At 47.6% G+C, this 21,336-nt stretch overlaps 1 protein-coding gene and 1 long non-coding RNA gene across 3 annotated transcripts; one reads left to right on the plus strand and one right to left on the minus strand.

The window, feature by feature from the left end:
* Positions 1-788: 788 nt before the first annotated feature.
* On the plus strand, positions 789-20,687 carry LOC101904756 (uncharacterized). Of its 2 annotated transcripts, none has more exons than XR_003037175.2 (3): positions 789-877; positions 9,475-9,990; positions 11,547-20,687. It is a non-coding gene; the product is annotated as an uncharacterized lncRNA (long non-coding RNA). The 2 variants fall into 2 exon arrangements; XR_003037176.2 differs by lacking the exon at positions 789-877 and adding an exon at positions 5,155-5,405.
* Positions 1,562-16,235, minus strand: SULT1C3 (sulfotransferase family, cytosolic, 1C, member 3). The gene is made up of 7 exons (NM_001193080.1): positions 16,064-16,235; positions 13,139-13,267; positions 11,528-11,625; positions 5,360-5,486; positions 3,473-3,567; positions 1,910-2,090; positions 1,562-1,674 (listed from the first exon to the last, which is right to left on the minus strand). Exons 1-7 carry the CDS (start codon positions 16,233-16,235, stop codon positions 1,562-1,564), a joined length of 915 nt encoding a protein of 304 aa, NP_001180009.1.
* Positions 20,688-21,336: the final 649 nt, after the last annotated feature.

The raw sequence follows: 21,336 nt of genomic DNA on the forward strand, positions 1-21,336 counted from the left end.
TTTATAAAGGAACATCTTCAGAAAACTACACATGCTTCTGGGGGTTGAGGGGCTCAGCAAACCCCAGTGTGAATTCTCATGGCATGGGGGCATTCACCTCTGTCTTCTCTAGGTGCTGTATCTCAGTCCCTCGGCTCAGACCTCACCCAGGTCTGTGCCCGTCCTCCCCATCACAGAAGGGCTTGTGCCCTGAGTAGGGGACGTGCTATCCTGAGACCCCCACCAGCTGGGCCCCCTCCCTCTGCCCCACGGGGAGTGGGTTCCCCGTGGTTCCACCCAAGAGGCCATGTGTTGGGGAGCAGGCACACACACACACACACAGGATTATCTGTCCTGTGGTTAATGATTTGCAAGCTTGCTTAGAAGGTGAAAGAGCACAGGCTGCTGACTGAGGTCCTTGGAGGAGGAGGTGGCACCTGACATGAAAGCGGCACGCCTACAGAGGGAAACTTCCCAACTTTCTTTCTTTTCTTTACTTGTTTTTTTGACACATCTATTTAAAACATTTTTTTTATTAAGGTCTAGTTGATTTGCAATGTTGGGTTAGTTTCAGGCACACAACAAAGGGAATATGTCCACTCTTTTTAGATTATGTTCCCATATAGGCTATTACAGAGTATTGAGTAGAGCTCCCTGAGCTGTAGAGGAGGTTCTCATTAGTTATCTATTTCCTGACTCTCTTTTAAAACAAAGCACTGACCTTAGTACAACCTGTGTGAATGAGGGTGGACGCTTCCTTGAGCAGGCTTTAACAAGGAGAATCAGGACATATGAAACTAAAAGACTCAGCCTTCCTGAAAATTCTAAGAGCATCTGTCTACAAGGAATAACACGGTGCTGATTCCTCCAGAGACAGGACAGTCACCTTGTCCTGGAGGTAGGTGCCCATGGTGCTGGCTGTTCTCTTCTATTTCATTTCTCTTGGGCTAAGTCAGGGCTTCTTTCCTCTCTCCAAGAAGTCTACCTGGAATTTATCAATAAAGCCTCCCTGGTTTTCTGGCCTATATTTGCTCTGAGATCCTTATGGTTTGGTCCCTGGACTTGGGACCATCTGTGTCTCAGTCTGAGCCTCAGACCCCACTCCTCGCACCCCTCTAGGCCCTGAGCCTCGAGGCCTGGAGTCTCTGTGAGTGAGGCCCTCTCAGGCTCTCGCTCTGGACCTCAGGGGATAAGACCTGATCCCTCTCATGTTCTCCAGGGCCCACTCCTCATCTCTTTGCATCTCTCTTGTGTTGAAGCTCTGGGCTGGCCCTTTTTTCTCTTTCCTCCAGCCTTGACCCTGGGAGGCTCACCAGGTGCTGTGATTTAATGTTGGGATTAAGTCGTGCATTTACTTTGCTCCAGCTCCTTACATGGCTGAGCCTCTGTGAACCACCGAGCAATTTAACTTAAAACTTCTTTCTACTCAGCGTTTGATTGTATTTTGTGTATCTTGGGACATGGGATCTGCAGACAGCATGCAAAGGTCAGGACGAAAGGGAGGGAATCATTGTTTTCAGCATCCTGATGGTGAGGCTCACATGTCTAAAGTCAGTGAGGAGGCCTTGCTGGGTCCTGAAACTCAGAGGGCCGTGCGGAATGTCAGGGTGCTCCCAGCCATCTTCCTCTCGTAGTCCTTGTCAAAATCCTCATTCTGAGCCACCGTGAAGTAGTTCTTCCAGTCCCCAGGCATTCCTGCAAGGAGGCGAAACCTCAGTGAGTCTGGGGAGGGGGTTGGGTGAGGATGCACCCAGGGGCTGGCACAGGGCGGATTATGGGGTCTGCTCCTCAGACACTGTTGGGAGTGTTGCCAACAGCACAAGTGCGGGAGCCGGAAGCATGACTGGGAAACAGAAAGGGGCTGGAGTCCTGTTCAACCTCTGAGCCTGTGGCCTCCCTCGCTCCCTCTCTCCATCCCTCCCTTGTGTACCTCGCCTCATGAAGGGGGAGATGGAGTGGTCCATGATGCTGGTGGGCAGCGTGGTATAGTTGGCCATCGGGTTCTCCTTCATGACCTCAAAGGACGTGTGATGGATGATTTTGTCCAGAACTTCCTCTGACACCTCTTTCTCCAGAAACTTCAGGATCTTCCGAATTTCCCGCCTTGGATCCTGTATGTGGAACAGTCACAAAAAGTCAAGTAGTTGGGGGTTTTCCACGAAGGGGTGATGTTCTGTTAGGCAAACTGTTTGGGGAGGGACGACTTAAGAGAGCAGCTCAATTATAGTCGATGTGTCTTCCTTGGGGGAATGACTGTGGATGGCGCTGGACGGTCTTGGGAAGGAAGGACATAGACATGAGGGCTCTCCTAGCCCCAGGGAGGCTGACCGAGAAGGAGGGGAGAGAAACATGGGCACAGCCCTGTGACACCCATCCGGAAACGTCCTGCCTGCGTGCACACATGCAGGGTGAGCACGGGCTTCAGGGCAGGGAGTGTGTCCCCTGGAGGAAGAAACACAGAGGGACAGAAAGAGGGGAGTGACTCTAGGACCAGAGATGGCACAGCGTCTGCAAGTTAAACACAAGGTCTGTCAGAGGCTGAATTAGGGGACCTCACACTGACCCAGGAACGAAAGCCCTTGTGGCCTGTTCTTTCTAATCACAGACATGCAGAGGAAGGACCTTTGGAGTCTGACTAGATTCCAGAGAACCTCTCAGCAAGGGCCCAGGGGTGGTTTTGTAATTCTAGGGCACTGATCCCTGGGTGCGAGAGTGACCGGGTGATGCCCTTGACACTCGATGAGTGGAACCACATGGGACCAGGCCTGCCAGCATGTGTGTGGACTAAACTTCAGTGTGTGGAGTGGGTTTGGAGTGTGGATGCCAGGAGCTTTACAAGTCATCTTCTAAATCTTCCTGGTAATATCCTGAGGCACAAAAAGAGCTGATTTGCATTTTGTAGGTGAAGAAACATGGTTCGTAAGTGGCAGGATTAATCAAATTGTAAAAGTGCGTGAGACTTCCTAAGTGGAGGATCATCTGAAAATTGTGATCAGAAACAAAGTTGGAAGATTTTTTAGGAAAAAATGTATGACATTTTGATTTCACTTATTAGTATGAATATGACTTAGTATGAATAGTATTATATGACTTAGTATGAATAGAATGCTAGATTTCTAAGTAAAAAACAGAGATGCAATGAGCAACAGAGGGATAGCACAGGGAACTGTAGTCAATATCTTGTCATAACCTATAATGGCAGATAATCTGAAAATAATATATGTGTATATGTATAACTGAATCACCTTGCTGTGCACTTGGAACAGTGTCAACTCTACTTCAATAAAATAAATATATTAAGGAAAAAATAAAGATTGGAGAAAGAAAAAAGAAAACAAGAGAGAAAAAAAGAAAAAGTAGTTGCATCATTTGAGGATAAAGCTGAGTTGGACAGGGCACCAGGGAGAGAGGCCTGGTGTGGTCAGTAGGTGTGACTATAGTTTGATCCCCTCAAGGACACGGCTGGAAGCGGCGGTGGTCGCATGGCCCTCACCTCCTTCATGTCCTCGTAGAAGAGGTAGAGGATGCGATGTTGGTCCTTGGCGTGCCACCAGCCCTTCACGTGGTCGTACCAGGAGCCCCACAGCACTGACGGGAGGGAGACAGAAGTGGGTGTCAGTATTAACCTGAAGCTTCTGAAATAAGCACTGGCGTCTCAAATAAAAGAGGACATTTGAAAAACACAACTAGAATTCTTATTTGCAGAGACAGGGATTTTTTTTTATATGTGTATATATATTTCGTGTAGTCAAGGCTATGGTTTTCCCTGTGGTCATGTATGGATTTCAGAGTTGGACTGTGAAGAAAGCTGAGCACCAAAGAATTGATGCTTTTGAACTGCGGTGTTGGAGAAGACTCTTGAGAGTCCCTTGGACTGCAAGGAGATCCAAGCAGTGCATTCTGAAGGAGATCAGCCCTGGGATTTCTTTGGAAGGAATGATGCTAAAGCTGAAACTCCAGTACTTTGGCCACCTCATGCGAAGTGTTGACTCATTGGAAAGACTCTGATGCTGGGAGGGATTGGGGGCAAGAGGAGAAGGGGACGACAGAGGATGAAATGGCTGGATGGCATCACTGACTCAATGGATGTGAGTCTGAGTGAACTCCGGGAGTTGGTGATGGACAGAGAGGCCTGGCGTGCTGTGATTCATGGGGTCGCAAAGAGTCGGACACGACTGAGCGACTGATCTGATCTGATCTGATCTGATATATTTAGGGAGTTGATAAAAAGTACCCTGGATTCTGTGGCTTCTGTTCCCACCCTTGAACTTATTCCCCTATGAGAAACTGTCCCCAGGGCAGGGGGCAGGTCTGTGTTCCCCTTACATCACCGCGTGGGGCCAGACCAGCGTTTTGAGATAAATACTGTTCCCCAACATACTGATTAAGGGAACAAAGGCCCGTATAGTCAAAGCTATGGTTTTTCCAGTAGTCATGTACAGATGTGAGAGTTGGACCATAAGGAAGGCTGAGGGCGAAAGAATTGATGCTTTCTAACTGTGGTGTTGGAGAAGACTGTTGAGAGTCCATTGGACTGCAAAGGGATCAAACCTGTCAATTCTAAATGAAATCAATTCTGAATATTCATTGGAAGGACTGATGCTGAACCTGAAGCTCCAATACTTTGGCCACATGATGCAAAGAGCTGACGCACTGGAAAAGACCCTGACTCTGGGATAGATTTAGGGCAGGAGGAGAAGATGGTGACAGAGGATAAGATGGTTGGATGGCATCACCAGCTGAATGGACATGAATTTGAACAAACTCTGTGGGATGGTGAAGGATAGGGAAGCCTGGTATGCTGCAGTCCATGGGATCGCAAAGAGTCAGACACAACTGAGCAACTGAACAACACAGGCTGACTGTGAAGAGAAGCTGTGAATCCATTCTGAAGAATCCCAGTGACCAGATGTTTGGGCCCCTTTAGTCTCTGTGATGGAGAATGGGGGGAGGGGATGCACAGTGTCCTCCCCTGGCCCCCGAGCCACCCCCACCCTCCTCCCCCTGCGAGGTTGACCCTGTGGTCAGTGTCACTGGATCCTCTGTCTTCTGTGTCCCACCCAGGGCCAGGGGGTGTGCAGGGTGATTCTTTCCCTGCAGCTCCCTGTGGCCGACTGTCTCCCTAGGAACTGCCTCAGCACCTGGCCACGCCCCTGGATCCTGCATCATCACCTGCGAGTTTGTGACCCTCCACCCACAGTGTTCTAAGTAGCATCTTACTGTGACCTCGGGACAGTGACCCCTGAACAGTAACCCTGTCTGGGCGACACCTGTGTCCTTCCAGAACCTCGAGCAGCCCAGTCGCTCAGCAGAAACCATGCCTCTCTGATATGTGGGAGGGTAAAAACGGAGGCGTGGACCTCAGTTTCCTTTCGCTCACCTTTCCCAGCTTTGAAGGTCTCGACATACTCCTCCCAGGAGCCAGGGTCTGGCACCATCTTATTCATTCTTGAGAAATGGTAATAGGATACCAGGCAGTCCTTGGCATTCCTGGCCACGTAGATGATCTGCAGTCAGCCAAGAAAGGGATGGACACAGAGGAAATAATACAGGAAAGGTCACTGTTCGGGAAGAACCCGTGTTGTTTGAAGGACTTAGACCGTAGACCTTAGCCTGTGTTGTTAGATGGACCTGGGTTGGGAAGATCCCTTGGAAAAGGGAATGGCTACCCATTCCAGTATTCTTGGGGGCTTCTCTGGTGGCTCAGATGGTAAAGAATCTGCCTGAAATGTGGGAGACTCAGGTTCAGTCCCTGGGTCAGAAACAGCCTCTGGAGAAGGGAATGAATACCCACTCCAGTATTCTTGCCTGGAGACTCCCATGGACAGAAGAGCCTGGGGGCTACAGTCCATAGAGTTGCAAAGAGCTAGACACTGAGCGACTAACACTTTCACTTTCCTCAACCTCAGGTCTTCAGACTGGTACCTCCTGTCAGATCAGTAGCATTAGATCAGAAATAAGGTGCACAAAATGTAATGCGCTTGAATCATCCCCAAACCATCGTCCCCGCTCCCCGCCCTGGTCCGTGGAAAAATTGTCTTCCTCGAAATTGGTCCCTGGTTCCAGAAAGGCTAGGGACTGCTGTCTTGGACCATCCTGTCTGAGTGACTAGACCTGTGCTTTCTGTGACTGTCTCCAGTTTGCCTGGCACAGTTCTGATTACAGCTGTGGTCTTAGCAGGGTCAGGGACAACACACGCTTTCTCTCAGGTGTCCTGCTTAGCATGACAAGTGCTGCAGTCACGCTACCTCTGCTATTTCTGGGACAGGGGAGGCCCCGAGGTGTTACTCAGGTGAGGAGAGGAAGGTCCCGTTGGCTGTCACTGAGCAGGGTGTCTACCCTACTTGTAGGGCAGGGCTGCCTCTGCCTTCTGAGCACCCGAGGAATTGCCTCCTCACAATGACCATCATCCCTGATAAGATTGCGGGATCCCAGTGCAGTGCTACATCTACCACTGGAGCTGCTGGTGACCTGTCCCTTCCTGGGAGAGGCAAAGCTGCTTCTGGGCTTGTCCCACTCCCCTTCCTCCCACCCCCCACCCCGGCTGCCCTGTGCTGTAAAGGCCTTTTTTTTCCAGAAAGGTATTTTGGAAAATTTTGTGACCAAGTCTGCACTGTGAATTGCAGGACAAAGATAGATATGTTTACAATTTTGATAGAGCCACAGATTGCTTGCTTTTTTCTTTTTTCCTTCTGTGTTGAGTGCGTTCTCCATATACTTTGTATATTACCCTTTTATCAGACATAGGATTTTCAAGTATTTCCTCCCACTCAGTTCAGTTCAGTTCAGTCGCTCAGTCGTGTCCAACTCTTTTCGACCCCATGAATCGCAGCACTCCAGGCCTCCCTGCTCATCACCAACTCCTGGAATTCACTCAAACTCATGTCCATTGAGTCAGTGACGCCATCCAGCCATCTCATCCTCTGTTGTCCCCTTCTCCTCCTGCCCCCAATCCCTCCCAGCATCAGGGTCTTTTCCAATGAGTCAACTCTTCGCATGAGCTGGCCAAAGTATTGGAGTTTCAGCTTCACCATCAGTCCTTCCAATGAACACCCAGGACTGATCTCCTTTAGGATGGACTTGTTGGATCTCCTTGCAGTCCAAGGGACTCTCAAGAGTCTTTTCCAACACCACAGTTCAAAAGCATCAATTCTTCGGCGCTCAGCTTTCTTCACAGTCCAACTCTCACATCCATACATAACCACAGGAAAAACCATAGCCTTGACTAGACGGACTTTTGTTGGCAAAGTAATATCTCTGCTTTTGAATATGCTATACAGGTTGGTCATAACTTTCCTTCCAAGGAGTAAGCATCTTTTAATTTCATGGCTGCAATCACCATCTGCAGTGATTTTGGAGCCCAGAAAAATAAAGTCTGACACTGCTTCCACTGTTTCCCCATCTATCTGCCATGAAGTGATGGGACCAGATGCCATGATCTTCGTTTTCTGAATGTTGAGCTTTAAGCCAACTTTTTCACTCTCCACTTTCACTTTCATCAAGAGGCTTTTTAGTTCCTCTTCACTTTGTGCCATAAGGGTGGTGTCATCTGCATATCTGAGGTTATTGATATTTCTCTTGGCAATCTTGATTCTAGCTTGTGCTTCTTCCAGCCCAGCGTTTCTCATGATATACTCTGCATATAAGTTAAATAAACAGGGTGACAATATACAGCCTTGACGTACTCCTTTTCCTATTTAGAACCAGTCTGTTGTTCCATGTCCAGTTCTAACTGTTGCTTCCTGACCTGCATACAAATTTCTCAAGAGGCAGATCAGGTGGTCTGGTATTCCCATCTCTTTCAGAATTTGCCATAGTTTATTGTGATCCACACAGTCAAGGGCTTTGGCATAGTCAATAAAGCAGAAATAGATGTTTTTCTGGAACTCTCTTGCTTTTTCCATGATCCAGCAGATGTTGGCAATTTGATCTCTGGTTCCTCTGCCTTTTCTAAAACCAGCTTGCACATTTGGAAGTTCACAGTTCATGTACTGCTGAAGCCTGGCTTGTAGAATTTTGAGCATTACTTTACTAGCGTGTGAGATGAGTGCAATTGTGCAGTAGTTTGAGCATTCTTTGGCATTGCCTTTCTTTGGGATTGGAATGAAAACTGACCTTTTCCAGGCCTGTGGCCACTGCCGAATTTTCCAAATTTGCTGGCATATTGAGTGCAGCACTTTCACAGCATCATCTTTCAGGATTTGAAACAGCTCAACTGGAATTCCATCACCTCCACTAGCTTTGTTCATAGTGATGCTTTCTATGGCCCACTTGACTTGCATTCCAGGATGTCTGGCTCTAGGTGAGTGATCACACCATTGTGATTATCTGGGTCGTGAAGCTCTTTTTTTGTACAGTTCTTCTGTGTATTCTTGCCACCTCTTCTTAATATCTTCTGCTTCTGTCAGGTCCATACCATTTCTGTCCTTTATTGAGCCCATCTTTGCATGAACTGTTCCCTTGGTATCTCTAATTTTCTTGACGACATCTCTAGTCTTTCCCATTCTGTTGTTTTCTTCTATTTGTTTGCATTGGTAGCTTAGGAAGGCTTTCTTATCTCTTCTTGCTATTCTTTGGAACTCTGCATTCAGATGCTTATATCTTTCCTTTTCTCCTTTGCTTTTCACTTCTCTTCTTTTCACAGCTATTTGTAAGGCCTCCTCAGACAGCCATTTTGCTTTTTGGCATTTCTTTTCCATGGGGATGGTCTTGATCCCTGTCTCCTGTACAATGTCACAAACCTCCTTCCATAGTTCATCAGGCACTCTATCTATCAGATCTAGGCCCTTAAATCTATTTCTCACTTCCACTGTATAATCAGAAGGGATTTGATTTAGGTCATACCTGAATGGTGATCTCTGTCTCCTGTACAATGTCTTTTTCTTACGTTGGTGGTTTCCTTCACTGTGCAGAAGCTTTTTAGTTTGATGTAGTCTCACTTGTTTATTTTTACTTTTTATGTCAAATCCAAGAAAATCATTGTTGAGACTGATATCAAACAGTGTACTACCTGTATTCTTTTCTAGGGATCTTGTGGTTCCAGGTCTTCCATTCAGATCTTTGATCCATCTTGAGTTCATTTTTGTCTGGTGTGAGAGAGTGGTCCCATTTTATTCCTTTGCATGTGGGATCAACTGTCAGATGTAGAAGTAGAGACATAAAGTAGGCAGGGCGCTCTGGGGATGAGCCCATGGATGGTTTCTCAAGCGTGTTCCCTGTGTTGTGCATACTCAGCAGACCAGTCCCCCTGGGTAGGGGGTGGGGGGAGGTGTTTCCATCTGATCAAATTAGCACAGGTCCTGCAGCCTTGGCTCCTCCTGTGAGCCCAGCACTGCAGGAACCCTGCCCTTTGCCTCTTTCCTCCCACTGAACAGCCCTCCAGTGTCCATGAACATTCTCGGAAAACCCAAAGGGATGCCCAGCATCAAGGTCTTAGGATCAAGTAAACACATTTCTCAATGCTTATGTTGGTTATCACTTGTTTTTTTTTTTAAGCAAATAGAAGCTGAGTAATCAGAATCGGGGAAGCTCCAGCTGGATGGGGACCTGCTGAAATGCATCCGGTCTGGAGTCAGATGTCCAAGTGGGAGCAAAGGCCACACACTCACATGTTCTGAGTCTGCAATCCATCTGTGCGAGTCTCTGGCTGCTGCTGTGACAAATTGCCACAGGTGGAGAGCCTTAAAACAGCAAGAAGTTGGCTCTCTTACAGTCTGGAGCTCGGGGTCACTGGATTGGATTCAAGCTGGCTGTGGGGCTGGCTCCAGGGCAGGGGACAAACTTCCCTGCAGTTCCTGGAACCTGAGGCCATCTGTGTGCCTGGGCATGAACTCTGCCCTGGAATCGCCCCCACTTCTGTGTCAGGTGTCACATCCTTCACGTTGTACTTCCACCTTCTCACCTCCTTCCCATCAGGATCCTTGTGACGATGCTCAGGGCTGTCCAGGTAACCATAAGATCTTCGGTCTCAAGATGCTCGATTTAATCACACCTGCCAAGTGCACTCTACAGGTGAGGTGCATTTGCAGGGTCTGGGAGGGGCTGGGATGCAGGTGTCTTTGGGGAACTCCATTTAGCTCCCTGTCCCATCATAATGGGAAAAGCTTGGACTAATCTCGCCCGCACTTTCTCCTACTCAAACAATCCACAGTTCTCAGCAGATAAAAGAATGTGCTGTCATGGAGACTGTGACATTTTAGAAGGCCTGGTTTCAAAAAGAAGCTGTTAATCTGATGACAAAATACATGTTAGCGTGTCTTCTGACTTTGAGTCTAAAAACATCATTTGGAAATAATATTCGTTCTAGAGCACTGAAATTACGTTAACTCTCTGTAGGAATAAATCAAGATGTTTTCGAAGTCATGGTGATCTGGGTGTAATCTCAGGGCAGCAAATAAGGTGATAGCATTTGATATATGGAAACCTATGGCACCTCTGATGGGAGATGGATGAGATGAGGTGATGGAGCACCACGGAAACCAGAGCAGAGAAACTCAAAAGCAGCCACTCACATTGCATCTCTGAGCTTTGCGCTAAGTAGAGAGTGTTTTGGCTAAACAGCCTTGACTGTGTAGCTCCCCTGGAAAGGGCTCAGCCCAGAGCATGGAAGGGTCTGTGGTTGGGTCTGCAAAGTAGCCTGCCCACAGAGAGATGGACAGTCCAGCCGAGACAAGCATTTGAGTCTGCAAATGTTTGTTACACTTTTCTTTGCAAATCTCTTAGCTGATATTTGGGGTATATTCTGTATTTCATTCGGAGAAGGCAATGGCACCCCACTCCAGTACTCTTGCATGGAAAATCCCATGGATGGAGAAGCCTGATTTTCAGACTCACTGATGAAGCTGACATCAGAAACAAAACAAAACACTAGTACATTCAGTGTACACTGCATTTATAGGATCTCAATTTGCTAAAACAAAAATTTAAAAATAGAGGACAGAGGCATGGCTCTTGCTGGGAGCTTATCCATGACGGAGATGATTTCTAGACACCACATGTGGTCCTGGGCCCCCCACCCTCTGGGGTCTCCCTCTTCCCTCACAGGTTTTCCCTAAATAAACCCCCTTCACATCTTACTCAGCCCTGGCTTGGCTCCTGGAGGATTCACACTGATATGACTGCCTCCCCAGGAAGCAGGGGCCCTGCCTCGTTGCTCACTGTCTGTGAACGTGGCTCAGCTGATGGTTGATGAGGATGGCGCTGCTTGGAGTCTAGTCTACTGGTACCCAGAAGGAATATTCTGGGAGAAAGATGGATCCAGGCTGGAGTGGTGGGTACAGGGAGGGGTCTCAGCTCACTGCCCAACTGGAACCTGCACCGGGCACCTATCTTTTGAGGTCCAGGGTTGTTTCCTCTTAGATGGAGACAGTCTGAGTATTTGGATCAAGCTTAGCTGTCCTTGGAGAAGGAAACGGCAACCCACTCCAGTATTCATGCCTGGAAAATCCCATAGACGGAGGAGCCTGGTGGGCTACAATCCATGGGGTCACAAAGAGTCGGACACGACTGAGCGACTTCTGTTTGTGTGTGTGTGTGTAGCTGTCCTTACCTTTGCGTTCTCTTTCCAGAAGGAAGGGGGGAGCATCTGAACAGGCAGGTGCGTCTTCAGAGTCCTCGGAGAAGGCATCTTGTTGGCGAGATCCAGACCTGCAACAAGGGCACTGCTCAACTAACACTTCTCATCCATATTTCCGTTGTTTTGCCAGCATCTGGAGCCACACTCACCACGTGCCAGGTACCCTCCACCCGACTCCACATTGCAAATTACATCCTAGGCTGGTGGCCCGCCCAGTGTCATCAAGTTATATGTTTTCATATAAAGCTACAGTACAGTCATCAAACAGTGTGGTATTGGCACAAAGAGAGACACGTAATGGAAAAGAGCAGAACAGAAAATCCAGAATGCATCCATATGCGTGTGTGTGTTAGTCATTTAGTCGTCTCATTCTTTTGCGACCCCTGCCAGGCTCCTCTGTCCATGAAATTCTCCAGGCAAGAATAGTGGAGTGGGTTGTCATACCCTTCTCCAGCAGATCTTCCCAACCCAGAGATCGATACCAGGTCTCCTGCATTGCAGGTAGATACTTTATCACGTGAGCCACCAGGGAAGCCCATACATAGAAGGTAAAATTCAAGTTTTGTGAAGGGGCCAAGGCAATTCGATGTGAGAAAAGATAATTTTTTTGCCTGATGGTGCTGGAATAACTGGCTCAATCAATCATGGGTTTTCAACAGGCAGTATTTTTAGAAATGAGGGATGATTAGAGTTTGAGAGGTTTAATAATGTGCTCAAGGTTGTCCAGATAAGAATCCAAATCAGAACTCTTTGAGTCCAAAGTCTCTGTCTTTTCACCATCAGGTTGGGTCCTATTGCAAAGCTACTCTTTGCTGCTATTTACTCTATAAAAGCAATCCCTTACAGACTTATGGACACAGCGAGGGAAGGAGAGGATGGGACGAAGTGAGAGAGCACTGACATGTATACATGACCATATGTGAAATAGATAGCTAGTGGGAAGCTGCTGTTTAGCACAGGGAACTCAGCTCCAGGCTCCATGATTACCTAGAGGGGTGGGATATAGGGCTGGGAGACAGGTTCAAGAAGGAGGGGACATATGTATACATATAGCTGATTCAGGCTGATGTATGGCAGAAACCAACACAATATTGTAAAGCAATTATGCTCCAATTAGAAGAAAAATCTAAAAAAACACACCCTCTGTTCCTAACTGGTTGCCAGCTCTTCAAGTGTGCACTCTCCTACATTTCTTAGTATCTTTGGTGTGAAGCACACCATTTGTTGATATTAATAACAGAGGGACTATGTATAATTTAACTTGGATCCCTGGCAGACAGGTCAGAATTGTAACACAGCAGAAGCCAGTCCTCCCGGAGTGGGCAGACCTGACCCAGGGGTGAGGTTCCTGGTCACTGGAGGCCAGCTGTCCTCAACCCTGCCTCCCCTGTGTGGAATGTTCCTGCCTAGTCTTGAGTCCTTGAGAAATCGCAGGAGATGTGCTGTCTGAAGCCACCCAGTCCGTATCTCAGCAGAGGGACTGAGGGGTCTTTTCTCACAGCTGACGGAGGTATGTTGACCTAAACCATCCTCAGACTCCTTCCCAGCAGAGGCCACAGCCCCACAGGCCCAGGCAGCACATACCTGAGCTGAGGGGCGGGGGAAGCGCCCACTCGATGAAAGGGTGCCGGTCAAAGGTGTTGGCCCGCTGGCACTTCTGCAGATCCCCGTCGTTCTGGATCATGTCCACGATCTCCTGGGTCCAGGTGGTGCCTGGAAGGGTTACTTAACCTCAGTTCTGCCTGCTCTCTGGGCAACTCCATTCTTCGTCAATTATTCCCATATTCAGTAAAACCTACCTCTGCTTACGCTGAGCACCTGCGTGACCCCCACGATGGATGGGCCTCTGCTCTGAGCCCCTGTCCCCACTGCCAAGGTCTCCCCCACACCTGCCTTCTTGTGAGACTGAGAGCTCCACTGAGTAGGGGCTGGCCTTTTGTCCCTTTGTCCCTCAGACCTCATACCTGGCATAGGGTTTTGAACCTAAAAAGTGTAACCTGAGAGAAAGAATATTGACTCAAAGGAATGTCAGGAGATACAAAGTTGAGGCAGATACTGTCCATACTCCAACAAGCTTCCAGTCTTGTTGGAGGAGATACGATACACCGAAGACTGCTTCTTGCCTAGTTAATATCCATTCTCCCCATCTTTCTCAAGTTAATAGATGCTTAATTTTTAGCAAAGCATATAGCTAAAGGCTGGACTGCCCAGATGGTTCTAGTGGTAAAGAACCTGCCTTCCAATGCAGGAGACTCAAGAGACGTGGGTTTGATCCCTGGGTTGGGAAGATCCCCTGGTGCAGGGCATGGCAACCCACTCCAGTATTCTTGCCTGGAAAATCCCATGGACAGAGGAGCTGACGGGCTATAGTCCATGGGGTCACAAAGAGTTGGACATGACTGAAACCACTTAGCATGCATGCAAGCACATAGCCAAAGGCTGTATAAAAAGATTATTTTCTCAATCTTTCTTACTGCTAAAGGTGGCCATGCCATTACATTTTGGGAAGCTGTCTTTAAAGGGCAGGAACATGACCTCATTCCCTTCTTCCTGCCTCCGTGTTGCTGTTTGGAACATGCATGTGATAGCTGGATCTCTAGCAGTCATATTGGACTATGAAACCAAAAGCTAAGCCTATAGATGGTGGAGCAGAAAGTTCAAAGACCCAGGGTTTCTAAGGATCAGCACAGCCGCCATTTTAGCCCTGGACTTTTAACCTCCAGAGTGCTTTTACTTTTGAGTTTCCTGATACATATAGCCAAACTGAATCCTAATGGATGCAGACGTGTGGGTGGGCAAAGAGCTAGCCCATGTGCCCTACCCACCACATGTCCATTTTCCTTTTCACATCAAAGGCATTTATTGCCCCTGACTCTTAGCTAAGCCTGGCGCTCACTGATACATAAGACAATACACAGATAACTGAGAGGTCTCCAGTAAGAGCCATGAAGACCGTACAAAGGGCCCTGGGAGTTTAGAGGAGGAGTGGAGCCCACTCTGGATGGATAGGTGGGCTCAGCTGAGCTGGTCTTTTGGAGAGAAACAGTCAGAGGGGGAGGAGAGCGTCCACTTGTGTTAATAAGCCAGGGCATCCAAGGGAGGAAACCTCAGAGCTAGGGTTAAGGTGGGCATATTCACATGCTAGAAAGCTTAAGCAGGGGATGGGGGATGGGGTGTGGGTGTAGGGAGGATTGAGAGGCTGTGGGGGAGGTGGGAGAACACAGCTACAGAGAGAGTTCTGGGAGAGTCTGGGGGGTTGACTGCATAATTTCCAAGGTGAAGGAAGAGCAAATTTCTGCTCTGAGGTGCAGTGCCAATTTGCATTCAGATCTGAGCAAGAGACATGCAAACCAGACAAAGATGATTTTTGAGAAACTGAGAGCTTCAATAGGAGTAAGCAGGAGCCACTCCCCACTCCTGGCCCCCAACCCCACCCTCTCCCCACCATCTAGTTTTCTGAGCAGGCCTGGTTGGCAGTGCTGTGTGGTAGGAGCAGTGTGAGGCTAGGGAAGGCATCCTGAGCTACGGAGGAGAGACACGCATGGTGACATGGCCAGTTAGGAACCATGGGGCAGGGGCACCCCCTGCAGTCTTCCTGGTTCTGAGCATCTCGGACTCCTCTTGCAGCGTCTACTGGCCACCGAGAGACATTCCCAGGCTGGCTACAGCTGAAAAATTTTCTGCCTTCCTTGGCCCTACTGCTTGAACGATACATACATAACTGAGGGCGTTCCATCTCACACTCCATCCAGCCCTCCGGGTTCTGAGGTCTCTGCTCCTCTAGCTGCAGAGCCTGGCCTCTCTGCTTCTTCCCTTCTGGTTCTCCCCACAAGCTTCTCTCCCTTTTGTAGGATTCTGTAAGTGTCACCCCACGCCTACCTCCCCCGCCACCCCCGCCGCCTCCTCACTCCCCATTCCTTCCCTCTGTATGCATGCAGGTTTGGACTAACACCATTTGCGCTTTTCCCATTGGGCAAAACGCTCAGTTCCAGCTCCATCCCCACGTGCAGGAGAGCCTGGGGAGGACAGGCTTCCCCTAGGAGCTTCCTGCTGTTCCTAAGACTCGGCGCTTTCATGTGATTCTGTGGGAGGCTGGCCTTTTCTTCCTCTATCAGGGACCGAAATAAAAAGGAGGCTCGTGGACTCTGGGGGTTTGGGGTGCATCAATAAGAGTGGTTTTCATTTTTTCAGGAACTGTGTGCTAAGTCACTTTAGTTGTGTCCAACTCTGCAACCCCTCGATTGTAGCCCCCCAGGCTCTTCTGTCCATGGGATTCTCCAGGCAAGAATACTGAAGTGGGGTGCCCTGCCCTCCAGGGGATATTCCTGACCCAGGTATTGGACCCACATCTCCTTTGTCTCCTGCATTGGCAGGTGGGTTCTTTACCACTAGTGCCACCTGGGAAGCCAGCATCTGACCCTGGTGAAAACCTGCAATTTTAAAATCTGAGGAACCTCCAGGCATCCCGGCTCTGCTGAAGGCCCCCCACCTCAACTTTCTTCAAGCTACCTGCTTTTGCGTAGGTTGCAATGAGAAGGTCATCAGGCTTGGCTTGGAAATTCCAGATTTTGTCCCAGTTATCGCTTATCATCTTGGTCATGAGAATTCCGTTCACTTCCTTGGTTTCTGGTTGCAGGTATTTCTCCTCCAGGTGGAGATCTTTCATCTCCTCCAAAGACATCTTTGTCGGTGAGACTATTTCACTGGTATATAAAAGAAAGGGGTGGTTATGTCATTTCTAAAGCTTTGAACAGTCATTCCTTTTTTTAAATTTAAGATTCTCTGAGAAACTTAGGAGAGATGTGTTGGAAATTCATTATTATGTTTAATGTTAACCTAAGAAGTGAGAGAAGTAAAAACTGTGGGACCTTGAGCATTTTAAATAACTTTATTATTTAAAATGTATAAATTGGAAAGAACAGAATGTTTTATTTAAAGCTGATTCTTCACATCTTCCCCCAAATATAAAGCAGACAATCTTCTTCATTAGGAAGAAATTAGAAAATTTTTAAAAATAATTTTCAAAAGATGGTTGCAGGCAACAGACTATCAAACAGTATTGTGTGATTCTGTTTCCATACGTGCTATCTTTCTGCTACTCTGTGCCCCATGACCTTGGGATGTCTACCATGGAAAAATCTGACTTGCTAAAGAATAATGTCAATTTTCTGAGTTCAAATGGATTCCTAATTTTTTCAGTCTATTTACAAGTAGAAGCTATTTTTTGAATGACAGTATCCATTAGCATATTTTGTTGTTTTGTTTTTCTGCCAATATTTTTATTTTTATCTTGCTCATTTTTTCCATTTACACCCAGCTGGATTTGGTGGACAACAGGCATAGCCAGTATCGAATATTCTGTCTTAAAATATAATGATTGTTAGAGAAAAAAAGACAAGCCACAGGCTTAGGAAGAATATGTGCAGAAGGCATATCTGATAAAGTTCTGTTATCCAAACTATGCAGGGAACTCCTAAAACACAACAGAAAGAAAACAAACAACATGATCAAAAAGTGGGCAAAAGAGCTAAACCACACCCCACCAAAGATACAGATGACGCGTGAGCATGTGTTGAAAGCTTGTGTCCATACAGAACCTGAACACAGACATCCATGGCACTTTATTCACAAGTGCTCAAACCTGGAATCCAAGCCCTTATAGGGAAGGGATAAAAAGCCATGGTGCATTCACACAATGGACTGTTACTCAGCACCAAAAAGAAATGAACTGTCAAGCCATGAAAGGACATGGAGGAAGCTTCAATGAGTATACCAAGCAAAACAAGCCAGTCTGAGAAGTGTTAGTCACTCGGTCGTGTCCGACTCTTTGTGACCCCATAGTCTGTAGCCTGCCAGTCTCCTCTGTCTGTGGGATTTTTCCAGGCAAGAATAGGTTGCCATTCCCTTCTTCAGGGGATCTTCCTGACCCTGGGATTGAACCCACATCTCTTGGACTGGCAGGCAGGTTCTTTACCACTGAGCCATGCGGGCAGCCAGTATGTATGGGTATATTGTCCCCTTACTGATGGACCCACATGGCTCTTAGGTAGTGTTGCCAGGTATACATTTTGCTCTCCTTTTATTGTCAACCTAATTATCCCATTGTTTTCTGGCCTCTTTCTGTTATTGAGAATTTTGCTCTCAGTTCTTTAAGTAGAATGTCTTTCTTCTCTAGTTTTAAAAACAGTATTTTCTCTTTGTTTATCTAGGCTGGTGTAAGTTTTTATTTACCTTTCTTGGAACTTGCACTTTTGGTTTCAGGATCACGAGTGTCATCGATTTGGAACACTCGCAGCCCTTCTTCCTCTTCTCTCTGTTCTTTCCTTGGAACTCCAGCCAGCTCTGTGTCTGACCTTCAGTTTCTGTCCTCAAATCTCCTAGCCTTTACTCGCTCTGTCTTTGGCTATAGTCAATGTCATTCTTTTCAGCCTGCCTCTGTTGTATGAATTGTATTGAATCTGTTACTTAACTTGTTCTTAGTTTCAATTATTGTCATTATTTTTTACTCGTAGATATTTTGTCTGTTTCTTATTTCCCACGGGTTATGACTTCATTCTTACACATCTTAGTGGACTATTGCATGTTGCTGGCGTTTCTGACTTCAGTACTTTGCAGGTGGGACTCAGCCAGCTCTGCTCCATGTGCGCTTTCCCCAAGTGCCGTGTAGTTTCTCATCCTGCGCCCATGACCGGCAGCCCTTTACGCATGGGAGCTCTTTGCTCATTCAGATAGTGGGCTCCTGCCCGGCTCTGTGACTGCGCTGAAGACTCTCAGCTGACCTCTATGAAAAAGGCCTGCTGACAAACGGGGGAGGAGTGATAGAAAAAACCCACCAGTGGATGCGGACCACCCCTGGATAAGCTAGGGGCAGAAACAGGCTCTTCACAGACTCAGAGTCTCACCCCAGAGGTTACAGATGGACAATGTGCCTTCGTGATGGAGTGACATGCAGGCGACACCTGGACCGAGAGCTGTCACCGAGCACATGAGGGGTCATCCTGTCCCCACACCACATGTGGCTGCACATTTAAAGGGCTGCTTGTTATCTGCATCCAGAAATTTCTGCTGTTTCTATTGGGAAGGTTTTCAAGTAATCTGGTTTTGTCAGTAGAACTGGAAGTTCCTTAAGCTCTTATTTTTGGCCTAATGTAAAACTTCTTTATCCTGTAAATTGGCAGAAAAGACCTCCCTGGATATGTTTTAAACTTTGTAAACTTCTCTACTGAGTCAAAAGAGAAAAACATTAACCTAAAAAACACATTCTTTCTGAAATTAAAAGGTAATCTACACATATTCAGTTTAGCAAAAAGCAATTTCAGTGGCATACAGAAATAGCAGAACTTGAGCAAACCTTGCTCTGGAAATCTAGAAATCCAGAAATGAACTAGTTTGAGCTTCTATGGCAGGAGCCCCTTCCCGTTCACCTGGGGCCTCCCGTGCTGGTCTGAGGACTCACACGATGGGAGTCTGACTTGGTTACAGCTGTTAAACCACTGCCTCAGCCTCCTTCTCTCCTGAGGCCTTGGTCAATCCGTCCCCTTGGGCTGAGGCTTGGGGGTCCTGGGACACCCTCCTGCTGGCCATTCTCCCCATCCCCCCACAAAGGGCTCTCCTGACCTTCTGTGTCTGCCACTGCCCAGCCCTTTCTTGGCCTGGGGTGTGGGGCCCCTTCCTGAAGCCACAAGCAAAGCTGAGAAGGCCTCTGGTCACCCGGCTCTGTGGACTGCCTTCCTGGGCCCTGAATCTGCCATCAGTTTGTCTGTGTTCTTTTCAAAACACTTCCAGCTAACAGCAGGGACTTGAGTTTGGGCTAAGACCCTGGGCAAAGAGCCTGGCCCAACTTCCTGGGGGATCTGGGCCCACACTGGAAACACATCCGTGTTCCCCGGGGACTTGCTTCAATGGGTGGAGGTGGTGGCCTGGCCCCCTGCAGGGAAGGATAGACCTGGAGTTTTCTCAGGGGATCCCAGGTGAACCCCTAGGAAGGCCTCCTGGGATCCAGGGACAGAAGCTTCAGGAAAGTCTAGGATGAGGGGTGGAAAGTAATTTTCTGCCTCCTATCTTTGAGAAAAATGTTATTTCTGTATGAGCAGGAGCAAGCAGCCAGCATATCCCCCTCCTGGATGCTTGCTCTGTCCTCTTGCAAGGGGGCTGAGCTGATGGGGAAGGACCCCAGGCAGGTGGCTCACCAACCTTGATCTCTGCTCCTGTGTGCTGGCCCCGAGGACTCCCTCTTGCAGGCTCTTCTCCCACCTGCTTCCTGAAGCCCGGACCTGCCAGTGGAGGAGGCTGGGGAGCAGCTCCTCTCTGGTCCTGCCCCTTGGTTCCCTTGAAATAGGACCTGCTTAAGGTGGGTGGGGATGCGGCTTCGCTCAGGGTTCAGGCAGAGGCGAGGAGGTGAGGGAAGTGGCCAGTGGGCACCCTGGTCATCCCCTCTGGTCCGTCTTCCCAGACTACAGCCTGGCCCTTGGTTCCATGGCTGCCTGTTTCCTGGTTCCAGCAAGCCATTTGGAATTACAAGGACAAAGAGCAGTGGCTCTGTGGCAGCTGCAGTGGCTTCTCCTGTTCCTGGAGTGACCTCAATAACTGCCTGGACACCTTCCCAATGCACCCAGATGAGTCCTAGGAATTCTTTCAACCTTTTTCCAGCGTATCACCCCCACACTGAAAAGGGTTTGCTAAAACATAGAGCCTGGTGGCCATCCCTGGTCTAGAGTGTACATAGAATTCCGATGGGTTAAAAGTCAAAAGGTTAAGAAAGCAATGGGATTTATTTTGTTTGCTTAGGATTATTTATTTTGTTTGTAAGCAATTTTGATTGCTTAGTAAGTAGATACCATCTACTTACTTTTGTTAACCAAGGCTTTTTGCTTCCTTTTGCTAGTTTAATTGAACTACCTGGGTGCTTACACAAAACTGCTGTATAAAATGTTCTTGCAGGAACTTCCCTGGTGGTTCAGTGGCTAAGACTCTGCACATCGAATGCAGGGGGTCCTCAGTTCAATCCCTGGTCAGGGGATGAGATTCCTGCATTCCACAATTAATGCCTGGACAGCCAAATAAATAAATAAATATCTAAAAAATGTCCTTGCAGTCAGACTGCCTGTGCCCTTACACATTTGCTAAAATCTGTTTGTTTTCTTTATTTTTAAGTGCTTTACTTGTATCACTATGATTTAAAAATCCTCCTCTCAGTCCTGCCAGATAGCTGCCATCATTACCTGTTTTACAGGGAAGAAATAAGAATCCTGGAGAGGAACCCACCAGAGCCCAGAATAACTCAGGGGTTTGAATCCAGCTTGTCAAGGTTCAAAACCTCATAGCCACTACTTTGTTCTTCCCACAATGAGGTGTGGGCAGGTAAGTTGCAAGATGCTCGCTTTGAATATACAGAATCAGATCTGTTAGATTTACTGGATCCTCCATATTTCATAGCAATGATTTTAGATTATGAATTTAGATTAGATTATGAATTGGAGGAACCAGAGATCAAATTGCTGTTGGATCATTGAAAAGGCAAGAGAGTTCCAGAAAAACATCTATTTCTGCCTTATTGACTATGCCAAAGCCTTTGTGTGGATCACAATAAACTGTGGAAAATTCTGTAAGAGATGGGAATACCAGATCACCTGACCTGCCTCTTGAGAAATCTGTATGCAGGTCAGAAAGCAATAGTTAGAACTGGACATGGGACAACAGACTGGTTCCAAATAGGAAAAGGAGTACGTCAAGGCTGTATATTGTCACCCTGCTTATTCAACTTCTATGCAGAGTACATCATG

This window comes from Bos taurus, chromosome 11, assembly GCF_002263795.3.
Source record: "Bos taurus isolate L1 Dominette 01449 registration number 42190680 breed Hereford chromosome 11, ARS-UCD2.0, whole genome shotgun sequence".
In the NCBI taxonomy this organism is placed as follows: domain Eukaryota; kingdom Metazoa; phylum Chordata; class Mammalia; order Artiodactyla; family Bovidae; genus Bos; species Bos taurus.